General features: G+C 38.5%; 1 protein-coding gene across 4 annotated transcripts in view; it reads right to left on the reverse strand.

Moving 5' to 3' along the window:
- Positions 1-413: 413 nt before the first annotated feature.
- Positions 414-12,130, reverse strand: part of LOC123949647 (prolylcarboxypeptidase) — a 73,904-nt gene continuing 62,187 nt past the window's right edge. For all 4 annotated transcript variants that reach the window (XM_046017205.1, XM_046017207.1, XM_046017206.1 and 1 more), the window contains exon 10: positions 414-1,162. In XM_046017205.1, coding sequence (XP_045873161.1) covers positions 946-1,162 — 217 coding nt within the window. In that variant the 3' untranslated portion in view covers positions 414-945. The remainder of the gene's footprint in view (positions 1,163-12,130) is intronic.

Consider the following 12,130-nt stretch of genomic DNA (forward strand, 5'->3'; position numbering starts at 1 on the left):
CAGCAATTAATAACCACCAGGAGATAAAATTAAAAAAAAAAAAGCTAAATATAACTACATCCTATCTTCTAAACAGCTGATTCACCAATTTTTAAAGACTTCTCACTGAAGTATCATCAGTGACTGCAGCATATAAAAGCTTGCTCGAATGTAAAAGTAAAACAAAACACAGTCATTCTCTAAACTGGCAAAATGTAACCAAATTACCACAAAACTGACCTTAGGAACAGAGAGAAATGGAGCAGAAAAAGGCCAGATTTCTTACTGGCAGTACCACAGTGGCAAATATCCCAGAATGGAAAAAAGCCGCCAAATAGAAGAGAGAAAATTAAAGGACTTTCCAAAAGCAGCCAAGCCCAGTGTACACAGCATTCCCAACAGCTGGAATGAGCTTCGGAAGCAACACACAGGTATAAGGTCCAGCCTTATTCTTTATTTACAGCACAGTTCAAAGTCATTAAATCAAGTACAAAAGAAATGGCTTCCATTTCCTGGATTGGCATCGGACATCCTTCCTACCAGCTGCAATTACATCATTTTTATCTATTTTCTGCTTTTCTTTTTTTGGGGGGGAGGGCTGGGGAGTGACAAATGGACCAAAGAAGACTTAAACCTCAAAACCAAGAGAAAACCCTGCTTGCAGAGAAATAAAGGAAGCGACTCTCCCTCTTGTGAAAGGCAGTCAGGAACTCTGCTCCAAGTATGAGGGCCACTGATGTTGTAGGAAAGCTGTCACAAAGAGATTCTTCCTGGAGGTGGTGTGAAGATGGCGAGGACCCGGGATGTGGGAAGGCTGCTGTCACCACCATCACCCTCTTTTCTATCTCAACCTTCGCCCCACCAAATCTAAAGACAAACAAGGAAAAGTAATTACATGTAAAAAACCAAAGTGAATGGGAACATGGGTAGAATTAACATAAAAGAAGTGAAAATGATCAAAACAGTTCAGTGCTTCTTTCTCAGACTGGCATAGAAATTTCTGATCCACTGCTTCATGTGTCTAACTTCCAAGGAGCGGGCTAATAGCACGGTCGTGGGATCAAAGGCATTTCTGGCTCGGAGATCTAGATGATGGGCCCCATCTGGGATGGTGATTGCAACCAAGGTGTCTGTGATATCCTTGGTTACTCCACCTCCTGACCAGGGGTCTAGTTCACCATTGCTAAGTGAGGGAAAGAAGAAAAAATAAGATTGTTAGTTTTTCATAACTATACCGAGGTAAGATAGGAGAAACCTATTATATACACAACATCTAAAATTATAAGTTCATAACCTGGGGGATTTGATCTGAGGATCTAATCTGTCATATAAAAAGCTGCTTCATGCTCAAGTTTTATAATATTTCTACAAACAGGTGCAAGAAACAGAATCAGAGAAAGCTGAAGGTGGTGCTCCATGAAGCATCCCAGATTACACTAGGACTTGGAATTCAGAAGGCTGAATTTCAATCCCAGATTCATCACTCAAAACTAGATGACATACAAGCTACCAGACTCAATTTCTTCATCTGTAAAATAGAGGTAATAAGGCTGACCTCTTAAGGTTGTTATAAAGGTTAAACCACATGGTAGATATGAATGTACTGAATAAGCACAAGTGTAAGGCACAGATGAATCCTTCAATTAATACTGGTTTCCTTCTTTTCTAGGACCTAACTACCAGAGTGATTAAAAAAAACAAAACAAACTCCCATATTTTAAAAATGCTACTTGTTTCAGCTTTAAAAAAGAAAAACTGCTTTCTTTCTTTTTTTTTTTTAAGATTTTATTTATTTATTTGAGAGAGAGCAGAAGAGAGAGGGTGCAGGAGAGAGAGGAGCAGAGAAAGAGGGAGAAGCAGGCTCCACACTAAGTAGGGAACCCAATGTGGGGCTCGATCCCAGGGAGAGGCAGAGGCTTAACTGACTGAGCCACCCAGGCACCCCCTTTTTCTTTTTAAATAATATTTTCCTCTTAATACTACTTTGGGAAATAGGATGGTAGAACTAAAAAAAAAAAAAAAATTCCCCTGGATCTAGAATCAGAAACTTTGAGCATTACTCAAAGATCTTCATTTTTATATTAGCTTTTAAGTTAAATAAATGGTATTTTATTAGTTTTGGCTGGTTCACACAACATTTCAGAGTGATGTAAACAGGATCAGTCATTAACTGGCTATTCAGTTTGGCCGAGTAAAAACCCAATTCTCCACTGATAGCCTTCTTAACAATATTGTTAACAGCTTTGTTAAGATATAATTCCCCTATCATAGAAATCACCCATGTAAAATGTACAATTCAATGGTTTTTAATATGTTCAGCATTTACAACCATCACCACAATAAATTTTAGACTATTTCACCACCTCAAAACAAAACCCATATTCATGGCAGTCAATCTCTATTCTCCAACCCCATTCTCCCTCATTCTCAGTCCCAGACAACCACTAACCAACTTTCTACCCCTAAATTTGCCTTTACACTTCATATAAGTGGAATTATTCAATATATAGTCTTTTGTGATTGACTTTTTTCACTTTGGCGTAATGTTTTCAAGTTTCATCTATGTTATAGCATGTATATGTATATTATTGCTTTTTATTGCCAAATGATATTCTATTGTATGGATACATCACATTTTACTTATTCAATCATCAGATGCACATCTGTATTGTTTCCGCCTTATGGCTATTAGCAACAACATTGCTTTTATGAACATTTTGCATGGGTGCAGGCTTTCATTTCTCCTGGAATGGAATTTCTGGGATACATGGTGACTTAACCTTTTAATGCACTGTCAAACTTTTTCCAAAGTAGCTACACTGTTTTACACTCCCACTAGCAACATATTGTTTCAGGATTTCTTTTCCTCTAGTGCCTGTGGTTCTTGGTCATATCACTTCAAAGAATGAAGAGGTAGACCAGATAAACAGTGGTGGGCAGCAAAGTAAAATTTATGGATAGTACAAAGCTCCCAAAGAGGGAAGGCACCTGGGAGGGCTGCCCTCAGAGTTTCTAAGTCCAGGCATTTTTTTTTTTTTTTAGTATTTTATTTATTTGACAGAGAGAAATCACAACTAGGCAGAGAGGCAGGCAGAGAGAGAGGAGGAAGCAGGCTCCCCGCGGAGCAGAGAGCCCGATGTGGGGCTCGATCCCAGGACCCTGGGATCATGACCTGAGCCGAAGGCAGAGGCTTTAACCCACTGAGCCATGCACCTGTGACCCAATCAGGTTTTTGGGTAGTTGTTCACGTGGGGAAGGGTGGAGTGCTCCTTCCAGAGTGGTTCAAGCCTTGGGGATCAAGAGGGCTGCAGCTGACAATGCCCTAAGCTATGCTGGCCAGCCAGAGGCCACCAGATCAAGCTCTTTGCTTAAATATCCCATAGGCTGTTGAGCTGGCCCTGGGGCCTGGCTTAGGACTCCAAAGGCCATTTACTTCCTTTCTGCCACATACACGTGATAAGTCCTCCCAGTAGGAAGACTTAAAGCTGGGGCACTCAGTAAAGCTTAGAATAACAGGATAGGGTCTTTTTCCTTTTAAGGATAGTTTCCTCTTTTTTTTTTTAATTTGAAAAAACGACAGAGTCTGGGTGGGGGAGGAGACAAAAGGAGAGGGAGAAGCAGGCTCCCCACTGAGTAGGGAGCCCAGTGTGGGGCAGAGCAGAAAGCCCGATGCAGGGCTCAGTCCCAGGACCCTGAGATCATGACCTGAGCCGAAGGCAGAGGCTTAACCCACTGAGCCACCCAGGTGTCCCTAAAATATTTTGGCAGTGGCGGCATTTAAACCCACATCCCCAAAGAGACTGGAGCCTTAATCTAATGCCTTAGATTGCTCAACCATGCTACCACCTGAGCACCCTGAACCACAGGTAGTTTCCTCTTAGAATGGGCACCCCCCCCTTTCCCCTGCCTGCCTTTCTTCCAACTACCCTCCATTAATAAAAGGGTTTCAACTTCTCTATATTCTTGCCAATACTAATAATCTTTTTGATCATAGCCATCCTATGTGGGTGTGAAATGGAATCTCACTGTGGTTTTTATTTGAGTTTCCAAATGACTGATGATATTGAGCATTTTTTCATTTGCTGAATGGCCAGGTGTAAATCTTCTTCGAAAAAAAATATTTATTCAGATGACTGACAGTTTTTAAAATCATTTGATCCATTTTTGAGTTAATTTTTTGTACGCTTATGAGATAGGGATCCAACATCTCCCTTTGGGTTGTGAATATCCTTTTTCCCCAGCATCATTTCTTGAAAAAACAACTATTCTTTCCGTAACAAATTGTCTTGGCCTTTGTTGATAATCAATTAACCATACACATAACAAGGGCTGATTTCCAGACTATCTATTTACTTTGAAAGATCTGTATGCCCTTCTTTATGACAGTATAATAATGTATTGACTTTGGTAGCTTTATAGTAAGTTTCAAACAAGGAAGTATGAGTTCTTTTTCAAATTTGTTCTTCCTTGTTAAGATTGCTTTAGCTATTCTAGGTCTCCTGTATTTTTATATGAATTTTAACATCAGTCTGTCAATTTATGTGGAAAAGCCAGCTGAAATTTTGATAGAGATTGCACTGAATTTGTAAGTCAATTTGTGGAATATTAACAGCTTACTGATATTACCTCTTCCACAAGAACATGGGATGTCTTCCCACTTATTTAGATCTTTAGTTTCTTCCAAAAATGTTCTGTAGTTTTCAGTGTATAAGTCTTATACTTCTTTTGTTAAACTTATTTCTAAATATTTTATTCTTGATGCTATTGTAAATCAAACTGCTCCCTAGCATTATTAACTCCACACCTGCATAGAGTGGTTTTGAGTTTACCAAGGCTTTCACATTTGACTATTATTAACAACTCTGAGAGGTGGGTTTAATTACAACTCTTTCATAGATGAGAAAACTAGTACCGAGGGGCACCTGGGTGGCTCAGTGGGTTAAGCCTCTGCCTTTGGCTCAGGTCATGATCTCAGGGTCCTGGGATTGAGCCCTGCATCGGGCTCTCTGCTCAGCAAGGAGCCTGCTTCCCCCTCTCTCTGCCTGCTTCTCTGCCTATTTGTGATTTCTGTCAAATAAATAAATAAAATCTTTAAAAAAAGAAAGAAAGAAAGAAAAAGAAAACTAGTATCTAGAGAAATTAAAAGACTTGCCCAAATCATTCAGCTAGAAATGGCAAATCTGAGATACAAACTCAGGCCTTGTAACACCAGTCCAATGCTCAATCTTATACTTCCCTGCATTTCATAGATACAGGTTGCAAATGAACAGCACATATCCTCTTGACTTCTGTGGTGCAGAGTAAGAAGAACATGAGCTTTGAGATTAGACATACCTGGGTTCCAATTCCAGGTCTGCTTCTCAGCTTCCTAATCTCATGGACGTTTAGATTCCTCAAAATAAAATAAAGACTGAAATACCTGGATTTAAGAACCTGGGAACTATTAGATCACTTTCCCCTGGTACTGCACCTCTTGGTATATCTTTATCTACATATAATTCGATTTCACTTACAGAATATTTTTATGTGCATGCATTCTGACATTTCTCTCATGTACATCCCATTTTGCTGATATTGTTACAAACAAAGCCTGAAATAACAAATCTTGAGGGTCACATTATCAGATATATGAAATGGTTCCCATAATCTACATAATCATTTTTTTCAAAGATTTTATTTATTTATTTGACAGACAGAGATCACAAGTAAGCAGAGAGGCAGGCAGAGAGAGAGAGAGAGACAGGAGGAAGCAGGCTCCCTGCTCAGCAGGGAGCCCAATGTGGGGCTCGATCCCAGGACCCCTGGGATCATGACCTGAGTTGAAGGCAGAGGCTTTAACCCACTGAGCCACCCAGGCACCCCTACATAATCATTTTTAAAAGTCTCATCTTTAAGTACAATCTATACAAAGATGACTATCAAATAATATTCTTAGTGAGGACCTTTCCCCTAAACTTCAAAAGCAAAATTCAACTGCCTTCTTGACATTTTCACACGGAAATCTAATTAGACATCTCAGACTTACTAGGTCCGAAACAGAGCTCTTAATAGTCCCTAACTGCTAACCACCCCTCTCACTATCTTCCCAATCTTTGCTGAAGGCAACTCTATCCTTCTAGTTGATTAGGCCAAAAAGTTTGATGTCATTTTTTAACCTTCTCTTTCTTTCATGCCCAAGAAGTCAAGAATTTCTGTCAGTTATATATTCAAAAATATATCTAGAATTCAACACTTCTCACCACATCCACTGCCACCACTCTGACCCAAATCACCATTATCTCTAGCCTAAAGAGTGTTTTAACTGATCTTCCAGCTTTTACTCGTATCTCCCTGCTTAGAGCAGCCAATTTGATCTGGTTAAAACCTGAATTAGATTATGTAACTTCTCTGCTCAAAACACTGAGTTTTCCCATTTTACTCAAACTAAAAGCCAAAATCTTTACTAGGATCTACAAGTCTCTACATGATTTGGACCCTCTGTGGTGTCTGCTACTCTCTCCCTCACTAGTTCCATTCTAGCCACACTGACCTCCTTACTGTATCTGGAAGAGAATATGATAAGACATTTACTTCTCAAGTCCTTTACCCTTGCTTACTCCTCGGGTTAGAGTGTTCTTATTCCCACCAAACCCATGGCTACCTTCTTCCACTAGATCATTTTTCAAAAGCTCCCCCTTGTGAGGTCTTCTTTGGTAACTCTCATCTAAAACTGCAAACCTTGGGGAGCCTAGCTGGTTTAGTTGGAAAAGCATGTGACTCTTGATCTTGGGGTCATGGGTTCGAGCCCCACATTCACTGTAGAGATTATTTAAATAAATACAAGAAATAAAATAAAATAAAATAAAACTGCAAACCTTTTCCCTTCTCCAGACATTTCATGGCCTCTCCCCTGGTTTATTTTTCCTCCTTAGCACTTAGCTCCTTCTAACATATTTATAGGTACAATTTTTACTATCTCTCCAACTAGATATAGTAATAAACAAAACTCCATGAGGGAGTTTTGTTTATTACTATATCCACAGTGCCTAGAACCAGGCCTGCACATGGTAGGAGCCAAATATTTATTAAATGAATGGAGGAAAAAAGTAAGTGTATAGTTATCTGTGGCCTTGTACTAAATGCCCTACAAAGAGATCTATAAATATATGTATCCAAGTTCAGGAACAAGAACTCACTCCACACTTTTTTACATGGGAAACCAGAGTTAATATAAGTGATTAATATAAATATAGGGAGACTGACCTTCACGTATGTGTAGTAGTGGCAAGAACAATTAACTAAGAAGATCTAAGTTTTATACCCTTACCAGCCCATGACCTTGGGTAAGTCATCTAACTTCTATGAACCTTGATTCCCATATGTATTACAAAGAAAAAAAAATTATTTTATTTTATTTTTTAAAGATTTTTTTTTTTTTTTTTAATTTTAGAAAGAGAAAGAGAGGGAGAGAGAGGAGAGAGAAAGCAGCAGGGAGGGGTAGAGGGAGAGAGAGAATCTTTAGTTGATTCCCACCTCAGCCCGGAGGCCATGACGGGGCTCAATCCCTTGATCCACAAGATCATGACCTGAGTCAAAACTAGGAGTCAGACACTTAACCGAATGAGCCACCCAGGCACACCCCAGCCCCCAAATTTTTTTAAAGAGAAGAAAATTCCTCTCCCTCACAGAGATACTGTGAGGTTCATGTTATATAATAATATGACAGTAAGGTCCAAACTATAAAATGTGTGGTATTATTATAATTATTATTATCATAGTCTGTAAGTATGAAAAGTGTTAATACTTCTGAGAGGTAAATGAATCATGAAAAAGGATGTGAAAGCTTGTCTCATAGAACTCTGGCCAGAAAAGTAATGTGATCAACTTTTTCCAGGTAAATGACAAACTAAATGAGAAAATACACACTTAGGTATAGTGTGTGTGTGTGTGTGTGTGGGTGTGTGTGTGTTTGAAATACAATTTTAAACTCCCTGTTCTAGGGGCGCCTGGGTGGCTCAGTTGGTTTAGTGTCCGACTTTTGGTTTCTGCTCAGGGCATGATCTCATGGGTGGTGGGATCGAGACCACCATGCTCAGAAGAAAGTGTGCCAGAAGATTCTCTTCCTCTGCCCCTCCCCCAACTCATATGCTCACTCGGTCTCTCTCTTCCTTTCTCTCTCTCTCTCTCAAAGAAATAAATCTTTAAAAAAAGAAGTCCCTGTTCTATTCTCACCACACTTTCTCTTTAGAAACAAAATTAATTCAATTGAAACTTAATAACATCATTCTTGAGGAAAAAATAAATCACTCCAAAAATGTAGATTTTTGATTTTGCTAAAAACAAAAAGGATAACTCACATGCAAAATAGCAGCCTTAGTTTTCAAATACCAGATAAATTCTTAAACTACACAGGAGTTAGATTCTCTTAAGTGAACAAATAGCCTTTATCATTATTCCAATTTGACAGGACCAACCCAGATAGGAAACTCTCCATTATTTGCAAAACAAAAAAGCCATCCCAACAGCCACATAATAAGCAAACTGCATTTGATTTAAAAGGTCATCTGAATCAGCCCAGTGGCTTAGCAACAGTGTTTGGAGTTGCTGAGAGACCTAAGATGCACATGGACTTGAATTTCTTGGTCCTAGACACATGAAAGCTAAACCAGCCACTGGGACTTTTACCAAAAAAAGAAAAGAAAGAAAGAAAAAATACTGGCTTTTATGAGAGCATCTAGATGCCTGGATAGAATTCCCAACAACAAGCTTCTAATCACTGGCAACAATTAATTTGCCTGAGAAATGATATTAAACTAACTCCTCAGGGACTCCCTTTTGGATTTATATTTAAGTAACTGAGCATGACCATTGATAAGATAATTCCTTACCAGTTAGGGTTGGGGGAAAAATAAATCCTTCTAAAAAAACAACTGTGGAATAAAAAAAAATTACTGAAATTAAACGATTAATGGCTACTACTTATTAAGTCGCCATTCATTTCACAAATGTTTACTATGTACAATGTGTTCAACAGTGAGCAGACAAAATCTCTGCCCTCATGGTGCTTACTTCCATGATAATCTTATTTACTCATTAAAGTATCCCTGTTTCTTGTAGTCATTATTTCATTATTTCTAACTTAAAGTAGCAATTTGCCTAAGGCTATTTAGCTTAACTCTTAGGTCTCCCTGTCTTAAAGCCCAAGCTTTTTTTTTTTTTTTTTTAAAGATTTTATTTATTTATTTGACAGAGAGAGAGATCACAAGTAGGCAGAGAGGCAGGCAGAGAGAGAGGAGGAAGCGGGCCCCCTGCGGAGCAGAGAGCCCCATGCGGAGCAGAGAGCCCCATGCGGGGCTTGATCCCAGGACCCTGAGATCATGACCTGAGCCGAAGGCAGCGGCTTAATCCACTGAGCCACCCAGGCGCCCCAAAGCCCAAGCTTTTAATTTAACTGACAAACCTCTGATCAGATAAATTCATACTGAACTTTTCATTCAGAAAAGCAGTCACAACTAGATTTGTGTGAGATTACCAAAGGAGAGAGGCAGGGACATAAAGATACTTTCCACCTGGTTCCTTGAACATTTTCTTAGTCATCAACCAGAAACTTTTTCTAGCTGATACCACAAAGTAAACAGAATAGAGACACCTAAGGCTGTTTCTTTACTTTGAGGATGTGTTTTCTTCAGAAAAGCAGGAAAATTTTGAATTTTTTAAAACTTAAAAATTTTTACATTGGATTTCTCACACCTAGCAGCATAAAGATTCTTTTTAAAAGTAGACTTGCCACTGCAAAACAAAACAAAACAAAACAAAAACCTCAGTATCTTCACATAGTCCTGCTTTTAAACTTTCATATGTCTTGGAAGCCTTTCTAAGCTTTGTATTTTGTTCCTTGTTTTTATCAACACACACATTTCTTGGGCATCTAGTATGTGCCAGTCACCAGAGTATCAAAGGCACAGATATGATTAAGACAAAGTCTCTGCCACTGAGAAGTTTACAATCTCATGGGGCAGAAAGAAATACAAATAGGTTAATTTCCACACAGAGTGGTAAGTGATATTCACTTACAAAGGGTTGGGAGAAATCTAACCTCCCTGGAGGACTCAGGGAAGGTTTCTTGGAAGACACCTGAGTCTTAAGAAAGGGAGAAAAAGAGGAAGTGAAAGAACACACAAAGACAAATAGTTCCCTGTGGCTAGGACATCAAGCACAAGGCAGAGAGTGTATTTCCATTTATTCATTCAACAAATATTTTTTGAGCACATATATTTGTCAAATCTGGGCCAAATATTTCCTGGGTTCACTCTTAAGCATCACACAACACGGTGCAGTGAGTGGTATTATTATTAGCATTTTACAGAAAAGTAGACTGAGGATCCAAGAGCTTAGTAATTTTTTTTAAAACAGCTCATTTGGGGGCACCTGGGTGGCTCAGTGGGTTAAAGCCTCTGCCTTCAGCTCAGGTGATGATCCCAGGGTCCTGGGATAGAGCCCTATATCAGGCTCTCTGCTCAGCAGGAAGCCTGCTTCCCACCGCCCCTGCCTACCTCTCTGCATACTTATGATCTGTCTCTCTGTCAAATAAATAAATAAAATCTTTAAAACAAGCAAACAAATAGCTCATTTGACCTTTGCACAGTTCTGTTAGAAAGTCCCACCTTAATACGCAGTTAAAAGTTTCTAACACTAAGCTATAATTCCCATCTCTTGGCTTCAGTTCTATTCTCCAAAATTTTTACAAAATCCGCCTCCTTCCCCAATGATAATGATGATGATGATTTTGATAGCCTAAGCAAAATGGCAAACTGATATCCAAAATACTCAGCTATTCTGGTTGAATCCAATAAAAAAGGACAATATATTTAACCAAAAGTCACATATTAAAAGCTTCATATAAGGATTTAAAGACTCTACAATTCAACTTGAACTTCGGCTTTATAGGGTTAAAGCAAGGAAGGATGAGCTTAAAGTATCAGCATGCTACTGAAATCCATTTAAATACTATGTAGAGATAAATTACCAAAGAAAAAAAACAAGAAATTGACAAAGTATTTCCTCTTCTGAAGAACAAAAACAAACCTGGATACCCAAAGCATTGTGTTTAAGCCTTTTACAGTCCTTTAGGTCCCTTCATGTTTTCCTGATTTCACATAACCTAGTTTGGCACAGTTTCCTTAAATAATCCATACTTAGATTTATTTGCTCAACCATCACTTTATAAGGTTGAGTGGAAAAGTATAGTTTTGAAGAATCCTACTGAGAATAAGAAACACAATTTAAAAAAATTAAACAGAAGAATCTTTACATTTTCCATTTAAGTGTTTCACCTTTTATTTGGGGCAGGTAACCTGTTGGGTTAGCAAACAGCATGAATCTAATAAGAAAGGCTCTTTTGCAAAGAGGGTAGGGCCACCAGCCTAAATCCAGAGAATGATCCTTCAGTTACTGGCCATGTCCAAAAGGCCAAATTTGACTGTCATTTTAAAGAGCTTGTAAAAGAATGACATTTACAGTTTAAACAATGGCTCCACATTAAGAAGTATATACACTATCTCGCTACTATTTTCATGCAGATCTGAGGACTTTTTTAAGTAACTGACTGTTATCTTAAGAGCTGACAGCCTACTGTTCAAACCAAAATATGGAAATTTTAAAGTCACAATGAGATACACATAGGAGTCCACTCCATTATGTCTGACATCAGCCAATACCAAATACATCCATTCCTTCTAAAGAAGCAGTGTAACATAGAAGAACAAACACAGATTTTGTTGTCACAGGCCAACGTTGAAATCTGGTTTTATCACTTAGTTACTATGACAAAGCTAGACAAGGTTTGGCAAGTGACTGAACACAGCTGACCTTCACTTTCCTCCTCAGTAAAAACGGGACTATAACAACTACTTCACAGAACTGTTATGAGGATTCAATTAGGCAACTTATTTAAAGTGCCTCACTTAGTGCCTGAAACAGAACAGTGTAGGCACCTCAAAAGTGTTTGGATAAATACTAAAAACACCTTTATTAACAATTAGTAATAGTATCAACAGCGACACAAATCGAGAGCAGCAGATGATGCTTCATTTTGTGCTACCTTTTTTTTCAATAAAATATTTAAATGTCGTTGTTATTATTCTTTTTAAGTCTTTAACCATGTTGGTAATAG

This window comes from Meles meles, chromosome 8 (assembly GCF_922984935.1).
Source record: "Meles meles chromosome 8, mMelMel3.1 paternal haplotype, whole genome shotgun sequence".
Lineage (NCBI taxonomy): Eukaryota > Metazoa > Chordata > Mammalia > Carnivora > Mustelidae > Meles > Meles meles.